At 38.3% G+C, this 25,462-nt stretch overlaps 1 protein-coding gene across 7 annotated transcripts in view; it reads right to left on the bottom strand.

Annotated features, from left to right (window-relative positions):
* LOC107590918 (estrogen-related receptor gamma-like) overlaps positions 1-25,462 on the bottom strand; it is a 176,380-nt gene that overhangs the window by 82,026 nt on the left and 68,892 nt on the right. For 4 of the 7 annotated variants that reach the window (XM_016279880.1, XM_016279876.1, XM_016279875.1 and 1 more), the window contains exon 1: positions 779-1,060. In XM_016279880.1, coding sequence (XP_016135366.1) covers positions 779-834 — 56 coding nt within the window. In that variant the 5' untranslated portion in view covers positions 835-1,060. Of the gene's footprint in view, positions 1-774; positions 1,061-6,480; positions 6,581-25,462 lie in introns of those variants that run through there. The other 3 variants (XM_016279878.1, XM_016279877.1, XM_016279881.1) reach the window with 3 other exon arrangements.

Genomic DNA, 25,462 nt, shown 5'->3' on the forward strand with positions numbered 1-25,462 from the left:
ATCTGTTTTTAATTTGTTTTATAAAATAAATTTTTCAAGAACCACTATGAATGTTATTTTAATTATATTTCTCACCTAAAATATTTCATTTTTAGCTGTTATCTCACATGATTTTATAACTAAACAACTAAACAAAATCGCAGGTATTTAGAACAGATTAAAAGTCTGCCAGTGTAGAACCTGACATCTAAATCAGCGTATTCATGTTTCATCGCTCTGCTCTGACAGAAGTGAGTGGGACGGAGATAAATATGAAGCTAAGGAGCTGTTCTCTCTGCCGGCTCCTGGACGGTCCGCTCGTGCCCCGTGCTCTCAATCCCTCCCTCCCTCTCTCGCTCTGAGCCAGCACACCGTCTTTAATACATTTAGCGGGCCAAATGCTGTGCGACCGGTCTGCGATTCAAGCCACCTAAGACCGTTTTCTACCATCTATCCCATGGCTTTCGTCTTCCCCTCCTCCCTCGGCACTCTCTCTCTCTCTCATGTTGTTTTCCGCCACGCACTCCTAATGATTTATACAAAACACACTCTGTCCTGTCAAAGCGGACACAGATTGCTGTAATAGAGGATAAGCCGTCAGCTACCGGCACAACGTACGTCCGCACGTACACTAGGCTCCAGACGCTGCCTGACAGCGAAAACAACCTTGACAAGGAGGACCACGGTGACCACATGCACACATAGACACACAAACAAACCAGGACAGGAACTATACGGACAAAACAAACAGTCTAGCCGGACACACAAGTAAAAGTAGAAAAAATGAAAATGTACCTACTGTTGTTCGGAGTGCAGGGAAAAACACTCAGGGAGCGAAAGTTCTACCGAATCCATGTGCGCTCTGCGATCATCGTTTGAGCAAACCTCTTCTATAGATTAAAGTTTTCTCTCTCTCTCTCTAGCTTCTCTGTCTCCGCTCCTCTCTCTCTCTCTCTCTCTCTCTGTACCTCCTCCTCCTCTCTCTCCCTTCCGTGACTGAGCAGTGCAATTAACAGGACCGTTCTCCCGGTGACAGCCTATAGGCACAGCCAGTTGGGACCAAAAGCTCTTGCACTCTTCTAATCAAGGACTTAAAGCCACGATTGCTGCTCATTAATATGAAGCAGGGCTTTGCATATGCAGTCCCCCCGGCCCTCCCGGATGCCAGATTGGTGGCTTCCCAGCCAATTGGAGTGAGACAGGGCAGTGTCTGCGCCCACAGAGAGACGGAGCGGGGAGAGAGGGGAGGGGAAAGACAAAGAGCGAGCGAGCGAGCGAGAGAGAGAGAAGGAGGGAGGGGGAGTGGTATAATGAGAGGGAAAGTGGGGGTGAGAGAGGGTTTAAAGAAGCAGCCCGCGTCTCTCCCTCAGCAATGCTTATCAGCTTGCGCTGTCAAGTGCGCAGATAAAACCGCTCACTTTGTTGATACAAAACATTGTGAATGAAGCCGCTTGCTGTTCGCTTTGCATCCGCCTCTGTTTGCACACTCATTCGTTTCCTTCGTCCACCTGCACGGGGAACATTAAAAAATATATATGTTATAAACAAACTGAAAAATACAGTTCGTTTTGCAATGAAAATATTTAGTTTTTCGGGCTTGAGAATGTTGTCGTGCACTTTAAGTGAGTGGAAATAGTGGCAATACAGAGCTGAAAAACCGTTGCAATCCACCACAACATCATAACGGCGGCCCATCACAGCAAATGTGGAAGTGAGGGAGTGGACACACGCTACCGTGACCACATCACTGACAGATATAGCGAGAAAAGGCTGAGGAAAGATCAAAGGCACCCCTTTGTTCTAGAATGATTGAGCCACATTTGCAGGGCATCCAGGCTGCCGGCGTGCGCCGTTCGCAAGTACGTGTGTATGTTTACGCTCGTGTCACAGGCTCGCTGCATTTCCAGCAGCAGCAGGGAAGATATTGCTGGCATCTCAGCACACCGCAATTCCCCACTGATAAGAAAATTCAGGAGCCGCACCGGCCTACAAACCATTGTACTTGCCCCACCACGCCGCCACAGAAATTGCATCTGACCGTCTTTCATATTCCAAACTTGCAGGGATTTTGGAGGCAGACGTCTCTTTAAAATGCCTGTATTGGGTCTCTGAAACTGAACTAAACCTGTTCACTGGATCTCATATACGAACTCAGGTTTCTTTGATTGATTTTTACTTAATTGCTTTAATAGTGTTAATAAACATGAAGTCATATAACCATTTTTTTCAACAGTCCTTAAAAAATTACAAAGCAGTCAAACTTTTATTAAATAGTATTTGTTTTTTTACTTTACATAACAATAGCGCTACTCCTACTACTACTACTACTACTAAATTAATTAATTAATTAATTAAAAATATATTCGTTTGGTCTTTGTCATTACTTAAAACTACATTTAGGAAAACATTTCAAATGAAAAAAACTCTATATTTGTATGAAGATGTTTATCTTAAATCTAAAAAAATAAATAAATAAATAAATGAATTAATGAATGAACAAATAATGATAATAATAATAATAATTGACAAAGTGGTCAAACTGACCTTAATTGATAAATAAATAATACTAATAATACTAATAATAATATAGTATGACTATATAAAATTGCAGTACTGTCATCGTATTCTAATAACTTATTTCAAAATTTCACAAAATATCTGTTTTTTTTTTAAATAACACATTTTTACGAACAGCTATTAATGCTCAGGTAGGCAGCAGGTGCGTTGTGTAGAGTAAGATATATCGAATGAGAGATGCACATCAACAATAAAGAGGCACAGATCAATGCAACGCACACATCACTGAAAACTAATATCTTTCGGGGAAATTAGATCTACTTCTAAACTGCACAAAGAAAGAAAAAGCTTGATATGGCATATATAGAAACGACTGAGTGAAATTCAGACTTTTCCTTTTGAATAACAGATGGGCAGAAAAAAGAAAAGCAAATGCGTTTGAACGATCAGAATCGTGCAACTTTGTTTCCAGAGAAGTGTAAAAGACTGCTAGAAGATTATTTTTATTACATGGAAGTGTGTTGCCATTGCTGAAGGACACTCTGGGTCTAACAAAGGAGTTTTGAAATAACACTCTACTGTTTCTGACCGGCCAACACACACACACACACACACACACACACACGCTCGCACTTGGAAAGTTACATTTGCTTAATTTATTCATCTGTCTGCTTTTAAACAATGTACAGTCTCTGCAATCTTTGCACCACAAAAAACAAGGCACATGATTAAAAAATACTAAAGCAGTGGTTTCAAAGCGCCGCCTGGAAACAACAGGCAGCCGACTGCCATTTGAAACTGTTTTAATTGCACTATATGACAAACGGAAATGAAGAGGATGAGGAGAACGGGAACCGCCATAATGTTTGAATGCAGATAGGAGGGATACCTGTGTTCACTAAGGTCCCATGAGACCAACAAACATTCCTCATATTAAGATCCACGAAGATCAAATGCAGAGCATGGAGCTGACAGACAGCACTCATACTTGGGGAACTAAGAAGCACACTGAGAAGAGGAAATCAGTTAGATCAGTTAGGACTGATTTCAGACTGATGACTGAAGATGTATGGTCTTGCCTGAAAAGCATCTAAAGAAAGCGGTTAAAGTGAATCAAACCTGAAAGCTCAAACTAGCAAAGTTTTTTTTTTCTCCACTGCCGACATGCTTTTATTTCATTTAGGTTTCACAGCAGGGGTGCAGTGTTGTATCCGGATGTATTGATTCAATTACAGTGGCCTGCCTGTTTTTGACAGACCCCCCTTTAGGTCACATTTCCATATCTGTGCTGAATGGGCAGCTGTGACCCCCAAACACTTGCCACGAGGGACTGGAAAGACCCAAGACATCACTCCAAACTCCTGTCAGTCAGTAAATCTGACTGCGATAGCAACATGCTAACAACATTAAGTTTAAGCATAACAACAAAGCACTCTTAGCAGCTCAAAGTAATTCAGAATCGAGCCTGGCTTCGCTACTACAAGCTGCCATTAACAGCATTTAATCCCTGCTGCCCCGCTGAATACATTTGAACTTAAGTATGCACGACTAGTCTGCGCTGATTGCAGCGGCTGTCGATACGTGTCAATAGCTGCCCATCTTTTTCATTAGCAGTTTTAGCACAGCGCTTCTGCTTCTATTGTTCAGACAGTGTGTGTTTTACAACGAGCCGCGTCTCGCTTTCAACCCGAATCCCGTTCTGCCACAAGAGACGGACGAGCATTCAATTCACAAGCCGGCAGATTGAAAGACGAGCTCTGAGATGTAAAAACAAAACGCATTAGGCGCTAGCAAGGACGGGTATGCAAAGTCTCAAAATGGATTTGAAAAGACTCCAGTCTGGCTTTTGTAAGCGTTTGTGTGTGAGTACGTGGGCGTGAGAGTGTGCGTGTGTTTTTTATTTGTGTGTGTGAAATGTTAAAGACAGGGATGACCCTTTTGGTCACTGGCTGTTGACATGTGGCTAAGAATTATCAGGGCTAGCTTGGCGGAGCATCAATCACGCCAGTCAATAGGGGAGGGAAAGTTCACTTAGGTCACATGTCAGCCGACCAGCCGCCGAGCATACAGTCAATGCGACCGCCGCTGGAGTTGTTTAAAATCAACTTGTCAAAAATTGGGCTGTAATAAATTCAAGAGGCAGGATGCTTATTTGTAGCCACTCGGGTCAGCACGGGGCGTCTCAGAGTGAAAGCTCTCAGGCTGAGCGGAGAAGCGTATTACAAACAATAACGCTGCATTAATGTGATGCTGTTGTTTCTATATTCATAACATAATTTAAAAATAGAGCAATTTAATAGGTAATTGAATAAGATAATTAAAGAGTTGTACTAAAAATGCTGTGTGTATGTGTGTACACACACACATATATATTTAATTTACATATTAAAATAGGTAATTATTTTTAATACTATATTATATGTGTGTGTGTGTGTGTGTGTGTGTGTATAAATAAGTAAGTAAATAAATAATTAATGTAAATTATATAATGAAAGATACTATACATGAGTTTGGGAAAACATTAAAAAAAAAATTTTTTTTTAATGATTTATTCTGTCTGACTGATTGTGCATTTGTGCATTAGACAATATAAAATGCAAAAGCAACTTAAAGACAACTTACACGCATGTACACTTGCATACATTCCTAAATATATACTGTTATCAAGCTTCAAAGCAAACAAATAATTTTCTTACATCTGCTTCTGCTTCCTCAAATTCCTAAACTCAAAGTCCCTCGCAAAAGAGAAAGTAGACTGAAACGTGTGTGTGTGTTTGTGCCTGTCATATGAGAGTGCTGCAGTGCTCTTGTATTGCGTCTTGATGGGGACACAAAGGCAGGTTGGCAGCTGTGTGCCGGGACGGCCCTTCAGTCTGCAGTTCAGCAGTGGTCAACAGAGGGAGCTACTGGCTGTGCGGTGGTCAGTGTGTGTGTGTGCGGTCTGTCTGATGAGCAGAGAGCTCTTCTGTGTATGTGTGTTTGTCCTCTGTTGTTTTACCCCATCGCTGTCACAGAATGGATATATTTATGCCTGCCACTGTGGTCTGAGTTGCCTTGTCATACATGAAGGAATATTTAAGGACTCAAATGTATGATGGGGAAAATAGGAATTTGAATACATAGTGACACTATGGAATACTACTTTGTTAGGATTCTATTAACTGTACTTGATTATATTAAAGTCAAACAATAAATAAAATGTTACATTTTATACAGATTTTGTAAAGAGAAACAAAATAATCTCACATTAAACTTGTAATAATCTGTATTAAATTAAAACAGATGTCAAAATCGTTAGATACCGTGTTTACAGATAAACCGTTTTTATTCCTGTTGAGTAAATAAATAAATAAATATATAAATAAATAGAGTATAAGAATTGATTTTAGCTAGTTTGCTATCAAATATTTCTTAATATATTTTAAGAAATGAAATACCAACAAATCTAATTCATGCATATTTATGCAATTGAAATGACAGATTTCACTAATCTGTAAGTCTTATATTTCGTATTAGTTACATATCATACAGTCTTTTCAGTTGTAATATGAATTTAATTTAAACAAATTAACTAAAAAAGTTATATGCTGTTTCAAAAAAGTAGGTTTCATGTGAGACTAGGTAGTCAAAACCTTTTCACTCTATCCATACTTAAACTCACATACAACTATGCAACATATATGCAACTGAAAATTCCAGGGTGCCAAAAGGACGTTTTAAACAACTGCTATGGTACCACTTTCAAAAGACTTGGGTGGGTGAGCAAAACCGCTCTATGAAACCACTGTTATGAAGGGGAAAGCGACACAAGGTTACTATGGTAGCGAATGAGTGAATAGCTAAGTAATCTAATGGTCTATCAGCAGGTACAATTGTCACATGAAGGAAAGTGCCAATTTCAAAGCCCCCCTGCTTGGCAGGGTGATAACAGGCTAGCGGGGGCTCCAGGGACAGCGGCGAGCCCGGTGTGCGGCATTTGCTAACCTCTCTTTGATACGGCCACTGCTGTTTCCTGTTTCCACCCTCTTCTCCCTCGTCTTGAATCTCTTTAGCAGTCCGACTACACGCAGGATAGTCAACAGTGCTGTAGTGAAGAATGGAAAATGAATGGTGTTAGAATGAGAGCTTATCTATCTTTAAATACAGTTTTTTTTAATTATTAAAATATCCACTTATTTTGATTATTTATAAACCATATATACTAAAAATAAGTCCACAAATTACATTAAATAAATAAATCCCATATCCAGAACACAGATACCCAGACCTCTGATATACACATTAGCACATTAAAGTACCTTTTAAGTGCAGGTATTTGCAGTTCAGCATGTCTGAAAAGGATCAAGACCCGTCTTATCCTTATCTATGGTTACAATTAATACACCTTCAGTCATTTCCCAGGTCTACTGGGAACAAGTTTACTTTCAAACACATGACCGGCCTTTAACTGATATACTCTGAGCAGATATAGAGACAAAACTGTGCATGAAACGGTTGTCATTCCTGCACACATTTTTTTTTTCAGTGTAAGATAAGCTTGAGTAAACATGAGCACAAAATACTGCTGTCTCAGAGGGTTACGTGTGCATCGTGCACCTGCATGAACCACACTGTGTTCCTGCCACTGATTATGTCTATATAAAGCTGCTTTAAATAGCCTCAATTAAAAGTAAAGAAAAACTAAATATTTAGTGATACACACATATATATAAAGTTAGTGCTAAATTAAAAAATAAAAATAAATGATTGAAATGATGGTTGGACTCATTAAATATTCCTATTGAAAGTGTCCCTGCTCTGCCAGGATGTGGCCTTGGCCTCTCAGGCCCTGTTCTGAATGGAGAGCTGCCATCACGTCAGCATGGCCTGTTTAACCACATCACTCTCATCTTGTACCACTCATGCTCTTCATGCCAAAGCTGCTCAGCACCACACTGCAGCCCGGTGTTTTATTGTCCAAAACATTTCAAATGTCTGGTCTCGACAGGTAATGCGTTGATTGAGTTTGTCATTGCCATACAGCGTTATTTTGAAGCGACAATATGAATAGAATATAAAGTGCCAACATTACAAATCATCTGGGTTTAAATTAAAAAAATTGTCATTTCTGTGCCACTACCTAGAGCAAAGAGAATTGGTAAAACACTGATTGTATATGCCTAACTGCTAAAATACCTTGTTCTCTATATAGCGATTCTGTTTCATGCTATAGAGGCAGAGAAATTACATACTTTCTGTCATATCTACCAATAGTGGGTAAACTAAAACAATTGGTAATTCTTAAATTTGTCTCACACAGGTCAAAACTCTATATTTCATATTATTAAATCAAAAACAGTCTAGTAATTTGACCCCTTTCATATTTTGTGCCAAATATTTTATTTGGAGCACAAAACATTACAGTTGTCTATATGGCTTGTCCACTTCATTCAAAGTCATACAACAGCTTAGTGTGATGAACAGACCGAAATTGAAAAAATAAAATTGTATTAAGGCGTGTATGCATTATGGTGCCTCAAGACATGTCTTGCCTGGTTTGATGTCAAATAGGGCTGTCACGAAATCAGATTTTTTACTACATGATTATCATGGCCTCAAAAATTCATGGTAATGATATATTGTGATATCTATAGAAAACCTGAAAAAATGTTATAAATAAATATTGACCAGTGAATCACACATTTGCGTACAAAAGGAACAATTACACTAAACAGAAGAGACAAAAAACTATAATGCTAGCCATTTTTAGTTTAGCACAGTGTCAAAGTAAGACAATTTATGAGAATAACTACATATTTTTACTCCAAACTTATAGCGTTATTGCGTTGATCAAGTGTTTAAAATCCTGTGAACTGATTCTTATTTTACAGTGTTAAAGGCTATATCGATTAGCATTGCAATATACATATACATTATTCATATGAAAATACCTGAGATGGCATGAAGAACACAGATAAACCATATATTGTTGTAATTGTGTGCTGATTCTCATCTTGTTTCATCGTACAAAACACTTCTTTCTGCATTTTGTTTTTTCAGCTACAGCTACAGCTGGACGCTTTTGTCCATATACTGTAAGAGATTTCCCGGAAAGTCGTTTGTTTTATTACTCCTATGAGTCTCCCTTGTGGACTTTTTGTGCGAGGGCGCCCTCCAGTGTCGAGTATGAATTAAACAAATCACATGTGAGAGTTTAACGCATAGATATGAATAGTTTAAAGGGGTCATCGGATGCCACATGCACTTTTACAAGTTGTTTGAACTGAAACGTGTGTTGGCAGTGTGTGTACACAACCACCCTATAATGATAAAGATCCACCCAGTGCTTTTTTTCATATCAAGCCATTCTCAGATGCTTGTCTGTGTGACGTCACACAGACCCAGGCCCCTCCCACGATTGTTGATTGACACTAGCGTTTTACCTTAGACCTGCCCCAAGTGAGCTGTCATCAGTCCGCCATTGTTTCAACACTGGAGCAGATGTAGACAAGAATGGCTCCTAAGAGATTGAGGTGTTCTGTTGTTGGATGTAATAATGAACACAGCAGTTATCATTTACTTCCGACATCTGAGCTGCTGAAGACACAGTGAATTACCTTTGTTTCTGAAGGGCATGCACCTCCGATCTACCTAAATGCGTTTATTTTCACACGACTCATTTGTGATCCAGCCTGCAGAAGTAAATAAGGTTATTTTATGAATCTTTGCAAATCTCCTTTCCTAATAATGTGCTAGTTAGCAAGTTTCACGATGAATGCGGCTAAAGTTTACCGTCTCTCAGAGAACAGCTCGTCACCCCATGGAAGACAGGGACGGGGTGAGCAGAGCTCATTAGCATTTAAAGAAACATGCACTAAAACGGGTTGCTGAAAACAGAGCTGATTTTGCCAAGGTAAAAAGGGTGTTGTTTTACACTACCATTGAGAAATTTTAACCAAAGTATGTTATATACTTTTTATTAAGACCCTAAAGAATAATATCAACTTGTGGAAAATGGGCATCCGATGACCCCTTCAATGCTCCATAACGGCACTGGATTACGTCATATTATCGCATGTGTACTATTCATTTTTAAATATCGCCAATACCAGTATATTGTGACAGCCCTAATTAACATGATAATGATATGTGATCCTGGACCATAAAACCAGTCAATAATTCTGACCCATACAATGTATTTTGGCTATTGCTACAAATATACCCATGCTACTTATGACTGGTTTTGTGGTCCAGGGTCACATATTTCAATATTTAAACATCACAATTACTATAAATACCGGTATGTCGCAACACCCCTAAACATAATTGGTTCTCGCTCATCTCCTGACCATACATGCATTTGACTGTTTTGAAATGGACACAAGCATAAATAAGATTTGAGATCTACAGCCAAGTAGTTTTTTTACTTACATTTTGGTCTGTTTATCACACAAAACTTTCATAATATTTGGAAAACAGCATGCAGACTACCGTACTTTTTTTTATTTCTGGAGCTTGACAGAAAAAAATCACTGCTCATGTTCTCACAAAAAAGAGCAGTGCTGGCATTCTGCTAAACTTCTCCTTGTATGTTATACAAAAGGAAGAATGTGATACAGGTTCGGAACGACATGAGAATGATGAGTAAATGATGACAGAATGCTCATGTTTAGATAAACAAACCCTCTAATTCAAACTCATTTGCAACTTCTCCATCCAAATTCATGTTACGTTATCTTCACGTCAAAGATAACATTCAATCATACAAGAAACACCCGTGACTCTTCCTGTCATTACTAAGCATGTGACTGCCCAACTTTCCAGCCCTGTCTGCTCCTCTCGGTCCTCTCTCAGCTCAAGACAGCAGCCCCCCTCAGCCCATACAGAGCCTGTGCTTCTGTCCGCAGCTGTTCCTCAAAGCTACGGGGCTTTAGAGAAGATCTCCCTCTCCGTTAACACATGGATCTGCCCTTTGTAGGAGAGGCAGCCACATTTGCTGGCCTTTGCACAGTGGCCCACAGGGCGTCCTTCTCCATTAGGGGTAGGTCACAGGGATTCACACAGATAGAGGGAAAGTAGGGACAGGTGTGGATACACTGACCAGGGATTAATAGCTAATTAACAACACCAAATATGCTTTACATTTACAGCATACTGCAGTTGTGTTTGGGGTTCAAAAACTTAGCTCTATGAGGTGAATTCACAAAGAATGAAATGTGGTGGCTGATAAAACCATTGGCATACTTTTTGCATATAGTACACACTCTTTCAGAGTAGTCTCAACCAGGGGACCTCATAAAACTTCCAAGGGGGCCACAAGATGCCTTAAAGGGGTCATATGATGCGATTTCAATTTTTCCTTTCTCTTTGGAGTGTTACAAGCTCTTGGTGCATAAAGAAGATCTGTAAAGTTGCAAAGACTAAAGTCTCAAATCCAAAGAGATATTCTTTATCAAAGTTCAGTCAGCCACACCCTCCTAAAACGGCTGGTTCTAACAGGCCCCCACATATCTACCTCACTATGTGGGAAGATTTGCATAACGCCGCCTAAATGTTCGCGCAAAGAAAGAAAACATAACTTTTATTCTCGCTGTAGTATTGTTGACGCTGCAGCCATGTACGCTGTGTGCTTCGTTGTGAAAGCGAAACTACTTTGTTTGGCCTTCCTGTATAGAAGTGGTAATTGACTTCTCAGAGAGAGCTAGTGGGCGGATTCAATCCAGACTATAGCCACATCTTCATACTGCTTCACCAGGACCAGAATGCATGGGAGAGAATTCTTAATGAGGGCCCCCAACACCCTGCGGGAACCCCATCTCTGTCTCTCTCTCTCTCACACACATAGTCTCACTCCATAACAGGGTCCTGTTTCTACACCGACCTGCACTAAACACTCCGACAAAAGGGCTTGGATGTGCTATTGCTCTCGAGCATTGGGACCCCCCACATGCTGAACCACAAGCTCTTTTGGTGGGATTCTACGGCACGCACACACTTTGTCAAGAACACAAAAATATATATAAATAAATCAAACACCTGGAGAGCAGGGCAGCACAAAGCTTGAAAACAGAGAGATGACTGAGGCTAGACAAAGGGGAAGAGAGAGAAACGCATGAGGGATTGCGTGGGACTGTATTTGTTAAGTTTTTTTTTCTTCAAAGCATTGCTCATTTTAATAAAGGAGATCCCCCAGTCTCTCTAAGTGCCGCAGATAAAAGAAATCATTTAGTGGCTTAAAAGACTATTAATGTGAAGAGCCACACTTGTCTCTTTCTCTCTCTCCTGTCCTCGGAGGAAATGTCATTGAGCCTGTTGCATCACAATAGCATGGAGTGAAAAATCTTGCATGATGGAATCTGAGACGTGTTGTTTGTTTGCCAACATATTTACACTGTAATCTGAGGGGCCTAGACAGATGTCACAAAATATAAATTTTACCTTACATGTATGCAGTTACATGGTCAAGGCAGGAATAGTTTGTTGGACAGTCCAAGTAATGCCATGTTCTAGATTAAAAAAAAATAGTAAGAAGAAGAAAAATGTGTAGGTTTGTTGAAGTAATATTTAATAAGTAATGAAGGGATATATGACACCAAAATGAAATTTCTGGCATCATTTACTAACCCTCAAGTGGTTTCAAACCCATCCCAAAATCTTTCTTCTGTGGAACAATGTGGAAGAATGTTTCGACTTTTGAAGCACTGAGACATTCTTCAAAATATCTTCTTTTGTGTTTCACAGAAAAAATACAGTCATGCAGGTTTAGAATGACATGAGGATGAGCAAATGATAACATAACTGTTTTATCTGTTTTTTGAGAGAGAGAGAGAGAGAGAGAGAGAGAGAGAGAGAGAGAGAAACTATCCCTTTAAATATGTACAAAAGGACTGTGCACTGTGCTTGCATACTTGATTTTAGGCTTACAGTTGAAAACTGCAGTAGAAGACTCCTCTTCATTGCAGTACACACACAATCCTGGCCTCTCTGGGTTGTGTTTGTGTGTATGTGTCTCAGAGAGTCCACCCATCACCCCTTTGGTGTGGGCGATGGAGTGTGACGGCTCGTTAAAGAAAAACAAAGCCCCTCACCTTCCTTTATCACTAATATGCACCTGGAGAGCTGCCGTGCTTTATGATAAACTCGCACAGCCAAACACACACTCACACAAACACAACCGTGTTTACACACCTACCCAGAATGCACTGGGATCACAGCCTTGTTCCAGGGGCCACTGTAAACAACTAAAGTCAATCTGTTTGTGCTAGTTTACTGCCACAGCTCAACTCCTCTGCTCACAAACAGTTTTCCGCCAGCGATGTCAGTGACTTATGGATGTGATGAGTTTTCTTCCATTTCTCTCTTTAGATGAGTAAATCAAGACCAACTGGGAACCGCAAAGTATTGTGGAAAACATGTTATGTCACATTGAAATTGAACGAAAATGAGAAAGTTTTCGCAGATAAATTCGTGATTTATTTGTGACTACTTACTGCAGTGCTCCGAGTTACCTGGGTAGACATATCGGCACAAACCCTGACCTCACAGGAAAGCGTCCTCCTGCCACACCTCTATAAAGCACTCCACAGATCCAGTTATGTCCTCTCAATCGAAACTAATACCGTTTCCTCCCCCCTCATCCACTCCTATCCCACAACCCCCGCCTTCACCAGGTTTGATAACAAATATTCCCTCACCTAAATTAGAAATGTGAAGTAATTATACCGGCGGCCCTCCTACGGGTTATTCATAGGAGTCGACGGTCGTAAGAGAGCTTTCTTTATATAAATAGGTTACTTCAGAGGGTGACTTTAATTATGTTGGTTTCAAACAGAACATGAGTGCGGTATTCCGGCGGGATTAAGCGTCTCTGGCTCTTTGTTAACTGAGCACAAATGTATGCCAGCAAGGAGCATCTGCACAAGATCTCCGCTAAATTTATTCAGCCACCGCGCACCGGTGAATAATTCCACTAATAATAAAGATTGTGAGAAACAAGAGGGGGAAAAGGAAATCTACATTCAAGAGAAAAAAAAAAGAAGAAAGTGTGTGTAGTTTTCAAGGACGACTTAAAAAAACAAAAACAAGTTTAATCTGTTTTGCATGGGAAATAGGTATTCTTGTTTTCTGTTCTGTGTGTGTGTGTAAGTGTGTGTGTCTCTCTATGTGCTGCACAGTGTCTGTTCCATTGATGTTCAAAGAACCAATGGTCTATTACTAGGCATAGTAGTGGTTCTTTTTTTTTACCAGTCTAAATGCTTTAAGGAGAAGCATTTAGACTGGGGGCCACTGACTATAAGGGAGTACTAGGGGATCTGCCAAAAATGTGGAAAAGCATATTTGTATGTAAATCAGTGTGTGTAAATGTAACATTTTTTAGGGCTGGCAAAGTTAACACACTGAGCTGACCAAATTTTTATTTTTATTACATTTTTATTTTAAATTAAAATATTATTATTTTTCTTAACGGAACACATTGAATAATTAACAAAAAAAAACACACAAAAAAAGACACACACACACACACACACACCTATATGTGTTTGAATGATGAATTTGAATCAAAAAGTTCTACTACACAATTTATTTTTAAAAAGTGTGAACCTTCAAAAGTGTGAACACCCATAAACAGTAACTTGTGGCAGCAGAACCAATGCATTTTTAGTGTTTTAATATCCAGCAATATGAGACTTTGCATTTATCATATCACACTTCAATTTGAAATATTTGTTAAATTAAATGACAAAATGACCAAATTGTCCTTAGCACTTACTGTTGATCAATCATCAACAATGTTTGATGTGCTACAAATCTATCTATCTATCTATCTATCTATCTATCTATCGCGAGAGCGAGAGAGAGAGAGAGAGAGAAAGAGTAAGAGTTATCTGAAAATCTGATTAGTAGTAGCCGTTTTCTAAGAGGCTAAGAGCAACAAAACCATCTACATTTCTCAAGCAGTAATATCACAATATCAGCGAGGCAGCTCTTCAGCATGGCTCTAATGTTTCACAATCATACACAAACAATATCCTTCTGTTTGACTGAGGCAGAATTTATAGCCACCCCATTGATTGCTTTTGCCGGACATGATGGCTGTAAATTGCAGACCGTTTGGTAAATGCGGGCAGTTAGAAGTGTACAAGTAATTATTTCACGGCTGCTGATTGAAACATAATTCCAATATGGCCTTCTGAAAATGACAGCATTCCCAAAGTCCTCCGTTTTAATTTGGAGGTGATACTAATTAGGGGGAGCATTATAGGACTTTTTATGTGATCTCTCCAACGGAGTCCCAAATAATTAAAATGTCAGTGGAAATACATATGCATAAACAGCTCGTAATTTCAGAAATATCATCCCACGTCGTTCAAGGCTTGTGGGAAAAGAAGCACTCTCACATTATTTATGCTTTTTCAGGGAAGTTTATATAGCATTTCACAAAAGTTAACAATCTAAAACGGTTAAAATAAACTGAACGGCTAAGCATGAATAGTGAACCTCATTATTGAAATCTGAAAGTTGGAGGTTATTGAAAGTTATTATTCAATAATAATAATAATAATAATATTTTTTATTGATATATTATTAAAACAAATTTGAAGTTTAATTTTTTTTTGTCAATTTTGCAATCAAATACTGTCAAAATACATTAAAATTTAACATTTAATTCAACATATTACTGGCCATTTCTTTCAAATTGTTTATGAAATTTACTAGCAATTTCGAAGTGAAAATTGTTTCTACACCAATTTAGTTTTTTCAGACGCACTATTCTAATTATAATATATTATTCTTATGAAGAACTCAGATATTGCTAGTAAATAAAAAAATAATGACAAAGAAATGGCAAGTAACATTAAATTAAATGTGACATTTTTGAAGTAGAACGACTAAAATTATATTTTCTTGTAAAACACAGTCATCTTTGTCTTATTTACAACTTTGAAAAAAAAAAATTTCTTACAGTGACTATATAATAATATAAAAATGAATAAAAATAAGTGTGTGTGTATATATATATATCATTTGTGTTATATGTATTAATTTTAAAATAGGTTCAATCTAAAAAAGTATTTATAAAAGCCACAACGTAAAGCTACACTAAAGGGACACATGGGACAGCTTAATCAAGGCAAGTCACAGACGCTATTGATGAATGATTTCAATTAAAAGGCTGTGTGCTCATATGCCATAAATACACTATTGTAATCAGAGCCTGTACAAAAGATAGACACATCTTTAATCTCAGACAATTCCACCATGAGAGTACAGGCATCACACACAATGTTTGTGCTGATATGAAGCCTAAGTTGTGTACCACTGAGAAAAATGCAAAACAACAACAACAAAAGTGCAGCTCTGATACAAGATTTTATATTGTCACGATTGCGCTGCCTTTTTGTTAAGAGAGGTATTTGGGGTGGCTTGGGCTTCGTACACTAGACCTGTAAAAGGCCTTTGGGGTTCTGTGTTAATTGTTTCATGTAAACCACATTTTGTACTACAAGCAACACAGGCTGACATGCTGGTGCTCAGGTCAACCCTGCACACAGATATGAACGATTGCAATAAAATATTAATGGGATATGCAAAGCAGCCAGGGAAATCACCACCAGTTTGGCTGAGGGAGTAAGACAGGTCTGCGAAATAAAAGGCATAGAAGATAAGAGTGATGTTACGCACATGAAACACTGAATAATGACTCAACAACTGGCTTCTATATCAATCCAGTGCTCACAAACAAGACAAAATGTACACAACCTGTTAAAAAACATAGGGCCAGTGCAACCTGGCCCACATAAAGAAAGAGCGAGAGATGAGTTCTGACCTTGTCAACTAATGTCCAGCATATATCCGGTTACAAGCCATGCCACTCTCAGCTCTTTCCCAGTACAGGAGTACAAAGATATAGAGAAAGGTACAGAGACGAAACACAAGTGCATTATAATGTCAACAATATTTTCTAAATCACAGTGAAATGGGTCAATCCCAAAAAAATTGTTTATGCTAGAAAGGACGAAAATGATTAAAACTCTAGTTTGACGTTCTTAGCCTACTCTTTGTATTCATGTTGGTTTCATGTGGTTTTGAAAGGTAATTTTCAAGAAAAGTCAAATTTCAAGTCAAAAGTAAAAAATAAAATAAAAATAAAATGTTGTGGTGTAACATGAAGTTAAAATTATTGACATATTTAGTTTACAAAGTGTACACATCTTATTCATTATTTTCCAGAAAGTTTAAATATATTTTTTCAAAAAAATTTTTTTTCAAATATCATGAATAATTAATTCATAAATATCATTGCATTTTGGGGAGTCACCTCAAATGACATTTTACAACCTTTGCTAACCTTGTCTTGTTATAAAAATGTCAAACAATGTGATATTTTAAGGACTTAAACTATATTTTTATTAACTTTCTTTTCATCCTTTTAATGAGCCTTTTTTTCATTGCGGTATAACGACAGTTGTATCCTCATGACATTTTGACTATGCACAAAACATGCTCATTATAGAAGAGGTATATTCAAGTTATTGTATTTATAAACTGCTTTTTTTTTTTTTTTACATAATTTTTAATAAATTCATACATCCAGACAGAAATGAGCATCAAGTCATTGACTCATATAAAAATTTGTACACTGCAGCATCTTTTGTAACATCATAACACCAATAAAAGGTACTAGTAGCTTTAAACTGTCACAAATTGCGATTCTAAGATCATTAAGAACATTCACTTAAATGTGCAAATTCAGCATTATATCCATGACATGTACATCAAATAGATGAAAAGTCTCTCTATTCTTAGTAGTACAGTTATCTTCCTCCGTCCTCTTAGTTCTGAGGGAAAGTCTATGCATATATAGGCATGGGGCCCAACTCCACTTTCATCTCCAGGCACAGGACTGGAGACGGGCATATCTGCTGTTGCCAGGAGCAACATTTGGTTCACTTAGAGAGCCCGGTGCCTCCTGCTTTCTCTCCATTTCAGATAAAGCCACTCAGCTAGATTTCCCCTCAGAGATATGGGCAGCCACAACTTGGCCTTCAGAGAAGCAATGCATCAGCCAACAATAAGCAGCTACAGATATGACCAAACAACAGACGTCACGATTTAGACACAATGGAAAATTGGCTGAGACACATCAGAATTCAGGTTAAAGCACAGTGTGCAAAATGTGCATGCATGCAGAAATGGTCTTACATGCCAAGATGGCGATCATGTTTAGGTTTGGGTTCATTTTCCTTAAATACTCGAATCTGTGCTCAGCATTTGTTAAACATTAGCGTTCTGCTTAACTGATATTGAGTGGCAATTAATCTACAGCATTATGGACAAATAAATTATATTTTACTAAGTTATAATTTAATGTGATGAAAGAGACAGAAAACTATGAATAGAACCAGTTCATAAACAAATGGCATTTTTAATGAATCTGTGAATGAAAATAATTAAACAAATAAGCCAAACTTGTGGTTCTTGACATGAATGAATCTGTATAACAAATGACTGAATCAGTGAAAGCACCTCTTGACATATTCATTGAATCTTAATGATTCACTGAATCAGTCAGAAACGTTCTCATCATACCCACTGAATCAGTCTAATAATTCAATGAACCAGACGAAGTGTTTTTTTAAAAATATTTTTACTTACCCGGTCTTACCAATCGACTCACTTAATCTGTCATAGCAGTCTTGACTTATTCATTCAATCATTTCTTTCATCACTGAAATATTATGCAATTTTAAGTTAATATTTACTAAGCATGCAGTTTGAATTTGTATGGGGCCATCTCAAACATAACCCAATTATAAATCAGACAGAGAACAAAAATGAGAATCGCAGTCCCTCTTCAACAGTTGACTTAAATCTTTTCGTCTCTATTCGAGCCTGATTCTATGTAGGGCAGCCAAGAAATGCTCCCTGTGATACTGAGTGTAAAATTATACCTAAGTGTTCAGAGTGAGGGCTTTTTTCTCTCTTTCTGCTAACATGATGTGTTAAGCATGGTAGTGTGAGGAGAGATAAAGCACTTCCTTGTTCATTTTCATGCGCTGCCTTAAGTAGATCTCTGGGGAAGCTTCAGGCCTCAGAGGAGGCAGCAGGTATAAGATTCCTCTGCTTCACACACATCCAAACGTGCCTCAGTTCTTTACATCTCACATAACATGCTTATCCCCTCTCAAGAATAGACAAATATATAGCACTGGGAACACAGAGTGAAGTTTAGTTTTTTTCTCAAGAATACTCCCGGTCATTACCATCAACTGTTGTGGACTTAAGTTTAGAAAAAAACAGTAAAATTATTTTAAATATTACTTTTTATATTATACTTTACTTTAATAATTAGTTACTTCAGAAACAAAGTATGTAGCAGATAATATTACATGTACTTTGACTACATTTACTGAAAAGGTTTTTAGTAATAGTTCACTCAAAACCATGAGTGGAACATACAACCTTTTAAAAAAGGAATTTGATAGCTTTGTGTGAAGAATATACTGAAATTTAAGCTGTTATTCACTGAACACCTTGACTGACAGCCATAGTGACCATTTGCATTCACTGTATGGAACAGACCAGCTGTGGCATTCTGTTATAAACAATCCTTTTTGCATTCTAAAAAAAAGAAATGAAATACGTAAATAAATGTAGGTATTAGTGCATTGCAAAAAAAAAAAAGCCTTACAAACAGGAACTTGAGAACATTACACAGGCTAAGCGTTAGCAAATACATGAACGTATTGAGAAGGCTCAGAATCGGTAACCCTTCTGACACGCATGTAATCATGAGGAAAAATCAATGACGTGTCCAAAACTATAATTGCCACTCCTAAACTGCTTCAGTAGCAATACGCTGTTGACGAAACCTCCAGCACAGCAAAAACATCCTCTGCTGTCCACAGCCTTCTTGCATCTTTTATATGAGGAAACTATGTGTAATACCAATGCAGGGAGAGATTTGTGATGCAAATCCATGAATATGCAGCGCTTCCTAGATAAGATGGACCGTCCTTTGGCGGAGTCGTGATGTTCGGCGCCTCCTCACATCTTTAGTCTTATATCAGGTGCATCCCCACATCCCGGGCTAAATACGCCATTAGCGCTGATCAGTGGGTAAGATAATCCAGGTTATAAATATGAGGCTAGGTGAGAGTGCCTTTGGGCTAATGCTATATGAATAAGACATGGCCTATATTTTTGTCCTAGGCATAGACATGGTTTATGGGACATAGCCCACATTGTGAAATCCAATCAAAGGCACAGTCACAGAACCCTGCGTTCACTGGAGCTCCAACCCGCGCTGACTTACAGCCACGGCGCTACGCCGAGACTCCAGCAGCGCGCGGGGGAAAGAAAGAAAGAAAAATGACACCATATGTACGACGAAATAGCATTTTAAAAGACCACCCTCATGCTGCACAACAAAGACTAACACTCTGCAATTAGTCTAATTAATGTAAAACAATGGGCCGCATGGCCACTTATCAAATTGATTGTTCTCCCTATCGAAGGGGGAGTGCAGTAGGCCTGGCCTTGTAAAGGGCGACTAATTTCGGGAGATGATTGGAGTTGTCACGTTGCTGCGGGCCAATTACCTCCTGACTCCGGTCACGGACGGCAGACGAGATAATTAGCATGCGTTTAAGAGGCACACTTACCGCCCATATTCTAATTAGCTGCGTGTTGCCATAATATGGAAAGTGAGGGTGGACATCTCCAGAACTTTAGAGATTCGGTGCGGGTTTTGAGGGACAACAGTCCGTCCCTTCTGATCATAATGAGGGTTTTTTTTTTCCTCAGCCCATCTCAAGCAGCTTAAAGGAGCCACTTTTCTCAGAGTCCTATAAACTGTCTTCCTCTCATCTGTAGCTGCCGCAAATCCATCATTAATCCTTTCAATTAATTTATTCTAGCGGGCTTCTCTCAAGCTTTAGCCCTCACGATTTCACATTAGTACAGAAACCACAAGCCGCTGTAGAGAACGGTGAAGCTCTTCTCTCTCAGTGACGCTCATATAGCCACCAAAAAGGTAATGGGAGGCAAGTTTAACATATAAATAAATAAAGCGAGGGTGGCATTTGCTGGGATGATAGTGCGTGTCCTGCGGGATGTGAGGAAGTCACACTGTTTCTTGTGCAGCTGACCCTTGAGAGAGGACTCGCCTGCTGCCTTTATCCTCCACATTCTCTTAATGGCCGTTTTACACTTTTAATTAATTCCATTTGACACCATTGAGACTCCTCATATACATGTTAATTGCAATAGGAGGGATGGCGGGAGGAGGAGGGGTAGAGTAGTTTTTGGTAGAGCACTGCTCTCTTCCTCTCATCTGAGCCTAAAATACGTTTTGAGTAGGAATTAAATGATTGACTAAAGGATTTAGCCCAAAACTAGAAGAGAATACAAATCTAAAGGCTATTCGCTGTTGCTACAGTGCTACTGTGTCATCTTAGTCTCAATTTAAGATATGTCTTTCATCAGGGTAACATATGTTCTGTCCACCAAACTGGCAAAAGCAAGAGCACCGGGCTGAATTAAACACCTTTTACATTGTCGGTAAACACTGTTTAGAGAGCGAATGACTAATGAAGAATGTCTTTTATCGTCTTTTGAAAGTTCAAGCTGCCCCAACTAACGCCAACATTTCAGACATTTTCAGTTGGCTGATGGATTTAAAATGCTACAAAATACAAATGGCATTTTCATTATGCCCAAAAATCATCTACCAGGTGAAATCATTGATCCAACAAAACCTAACAACTAACTGCTGGAAGTTGTTGTTTGTTGGACATGCGTGAACTAACCTTTCAGGGGATTTGCTCTACAATTGTAAATAAACATAAATAAATTACTTTATTTCAATTTATTATTTATTTTATGCAAAGTATGCCACTATTCTGAACACTGTCCTCCTTTAATGTCTGTGGTGGCTACTGCAGGAATTTTTTTTATTTTACATCATTAACATTTTTTTCTTCAAAAGATTCAAAACTTTTACATTTGGTCACCCCTAATCTTGAATATTTGGTTCCTTTTTTTAAAAACATTGTCAGCAATGTTTTTTTTTTTTTTAAATGAAAGAGATTTAAAACATGCTCTATTCTCTCTTTTGTATTCTATTCAACTCTATTATGTTCTACTCTTCTCTGATGTATTCTATGCTACTCTATTCCAATTCTATTTCTTTATTAAGATCTATTCCATTCTACACCGTGCTACTCAATTCTTGTATTAAGATTCAAAAACAGATATGAAGTGGTTTTTAGCTATTCCGTTACATTTTTTTCTCTGTTCTGCTCTATTCTACTCCATTCTGTTTTACTCCATGCTATTCTGTTATTATGATATATTAGGATGCAACAATAACTGGCAAATTATTTCATTTTCAGCCTCATCCACTTTGAAGATTGAAATTCAGTTTATTAAATAACTTGCAGCTCTAATTAACTGCCTCTACATGTAAATGACGACAGCCTCATTATCAGTTATTATCAGTTATTGCACTGACTACACTGATGACAGGGTCTTAGAGGAAGAGACTAGTTTGTACACACACGACAGCAAGCAGCGGTAAATGTGGCTTAATACTGTTAAACGGTATCACACACAGCACACACCTACATTCTGATCTTTCTGTAAACACAGCATTATTTCCCACCCTACACTTTTTTTTAACGTGAACACGCTGCGCTCTTCTACGGCACGCTTTCGCTGACAGTTCCTCATTCAGCACTGCTGTAATACAGCGGTTTCAAACGACAGGCCGACGTGTCTCGGCAGAAGTGAGATTTTAAAAGGGAACGACATAGAGACACCGAGATGGAGGAGATGGCGAGTGGAGGCTGACAGGAGAGGCTGGAGCCAGTGCACTTGGAGGAGCTGTCTAACAAGGTGCTGAGCACAGAAACCCAAGGGAGTCTCTGCTCTCTTACCCCTCAAGATTAGATGCCGGCAGTCAAGCAGGACATGGGAACAATGCGAAGGGGCGCTGGGGAGAGGGAGGTCCACAAAAACAAGTCAGTCTGCATGTCACTCTCTCTCATTCTCTCTGTGGGAGCACATCTCTAAACATCTCCTTATGTCAGGACAAATTGCTCAAGCTTCAAATCTTATTCTTTGGATCCTGAAAAGGCAATAGAGAATTAATATATGGCAAGAGGATGGATGGAGGGAGGGAGAGAGAGGGAAATAAAGATACGTAATAACAGAACCAGAGCAGGACAGCAAAAACTATATAAATGAAGACCAAATACTATGTTGAGAAAAGGGTGACTACTAATAAGCAAAAACACTGCACCAAGATAAAAACAAATTGTATATCATATATACAGTAATTATACCAAATTTTGTCATTATCATATCAAACAATGTATTGCTGTATTATATTAGATGTTTGGTAGAGTGTTTACTTTTTCAAAATGATCTGTGTTTTTTGCCTGGTGGGTGATAAAACCAGAATATTTTTAAGGGTGTACTCACATGACAGACCAGTAAGAATCTACTTAGCAACCACCTAGTAATGTCCTAGCAACCATTCAGAAAAAAAAACAGTAGCTAGTAGAAACTAGTGGTCAACCAATACATCAGCAAGGTCAGAGTATTGTTGGTTAAAGGGGTCATACATGCGATTTCAAGTTTTCCTTTCTCTTTGGAGTGTTACAAGCTGTTCATGAATAGATAAGATCCCTGAAGTTGCAAAGACTAAAGTCTCAAACCCAAAGAGATATTCTTTATCAAAGTTAAGACTCTGCCACGCCCCCCTAAAATGGCTCGTTCTAACACGCCCCCACATATCTAGGTCACTATGTGGGAATATTTGCATAATGCGCCCAAATGTGCACACAAAGAAAGAAGGAGTGGTTTCAGTAACCGCAGTTAGTGTTGAAGCAGCCATGTCAGGGAGACGCTGTGTGTTTCTAGGCGAAAGCAAAAGCACTTTATTTGGCCTTCCGGAAGTAGATGCATTTAGGAATCTTTAAGATTACTTACAACAGAACAGCAATGCATTTTATGGACGACCGTTTCATGAACCTAGGAGAGGAGGTAATTCTGACTATGCTATGACAATCTGGCGCTTCTGAATCAGCTACTGTTTTGTTATTAGTTTATGTATTTGCTATTGACTGTTCAAATGCGGAGTTTTGCGCATCGTGTGTGTGAGTGAGAGAGAGTGAGAGAGCGTCACATCACAGTGGAGTCAGCTGTCTTAACCGCGGCTTGTGTACTGCATCATTACTGTGTCTGTTCCCCTTTCGGGCTTGAACTGATGGTAAAACTAATGACATTATTTACTGTCTTTACATTTATTTTGAAAGATGAAGCTCGCGATTATGGTAAGGGGTGTTACATTTCCGACGAGTGCTTGCGGTGTTCGGCCAATCACAATGCACTGGGTCAGCTGGCCAATCAGAGCAGACTGCGCTTGTCGGAAGGAGGGACTTTGTAGAAAACGAAGCGTTTGAGAGAGGCGGGGCATAGAGGACCTACAATAATGTACAGTATTTGAAAAATAATGTTTTTTGAACATTAAAGCATGTCAACATATTCTGTTACCTGAAAATACGTAAGTATTTGTAAGTTTAGATGCTGAAAATACATCAGTATTGTACGTTTTAGTGCCTGTAAAAACGTAAGTAAATGTATACATACGAATTATCATGAGATTACGTTGCCATTACACACCTCCATGTTACCAAAAGAAAAAGAAAACAGTTCGTTCCTAATGCGTGACTCAATCTAAGGTTTTAAAGTGGCTCAAGACATTACAATCCTTTCCCACTGACACCAGCTGATGAAATCCAGATGGCTACTTTTGCCTGACCACTCAGCCATCACTGATATTTGCACCACTGGCCACACAGCACACGCTCCAGCTGCCACTGCCATAGTTCATCTTCTATGGCTGTTAAAAAATGTCTTGTGGTCACCTATATGCTACTGTTGACAACTGTAAGACATTGTACTTTTGGAGTTTTGCAAGTGAATCATTGCCCTTTAGTGACAGGAGCTTGTGTAAGCTGACTGTTCAGTTTGAGAGTGCTGTTTTGATAGAGGTAGGACTTTATCTCTGTCTTACTCTTTCTGTCTGACCTTACTTTCCCCGTGATCACTCTTTCCTTCAAAGCCATTAGGGTCCGATTTCGCTCACCTTATATAGGAAGACGCTGCCCTTGAAGAATACATGGAGTCCTTAAGCCAATGTAGACTCACCACCTAGAGTGCTTTAAAAGGATGCAGAGGAGCTGTCTGCACAGCACACACACACACACAGTTTAACGTATTTGCATTATTTTCAGGCCTTAGGCTACATCTTTGAAGAAGTAAATAATGTGGCTTTATTTTATACTAACGTTTATACAAATTTAAATTCCAGTTGTTTATAACATAAATATATCTTATGATTTCAGAAGTCTTATACAGGGGCTTACATATTCTTATATTCAGGAGTATAGTACACAAGTCATGTGTACCACCTTAATGATAATTTTATGGCTCTTGTGTCATTTTTAAAGATATTTTAATTAAATTTAATATTTAAAAAAAATAAAGATTATAACAGTGAAAGTACACATTTAAAGTAAAAAATACAATAATGAACAGACAGTATAAGTTCATAATTTGATCAACTTATTTTAAAAATACAAATGACAAGTACATGTAATAATACTTTTAAAGTCAAAATAACTAATTTCTGGGTGAACTATTCCTTTAAAAATATCATAAAGTATTTCCAACCCTTACTGACTGTTACAACCACAATATTTGTTAAACATGCAAAGCAAGTGAGTGAAAATTAAAATTTTTCCATTTGTATTTTACAGAACAAAGTTGTATGTGAATATAGAAATAGATTTTATTTAATTGAATTCAAAAGATTAATTATTTTTATTAAAAATTATGTTAGTATAAACAAATATATATATATATATATATATATATATATATATATATATATATATATTTTTTTTTTTTTAATAAA

Source organism: Sinocyclocheilus grahami, unplaced genomic scaffold (assembly GCF_001515645.1).
Source record: "Sinocyclocheilus grahami isolate Dianchi unplaced genomic scaffold, SAMN03320097.WGS_v1.1 scaffold134.1, whole genome shotgun sequence".
Taxonomy (NCBI): Eukaryota; Metazoa; Chordata; class Actinopteri; order Cypriniformes; family Cyprinidae; genus Sinocyclocheilus; species Sinocyclocheilus grahami.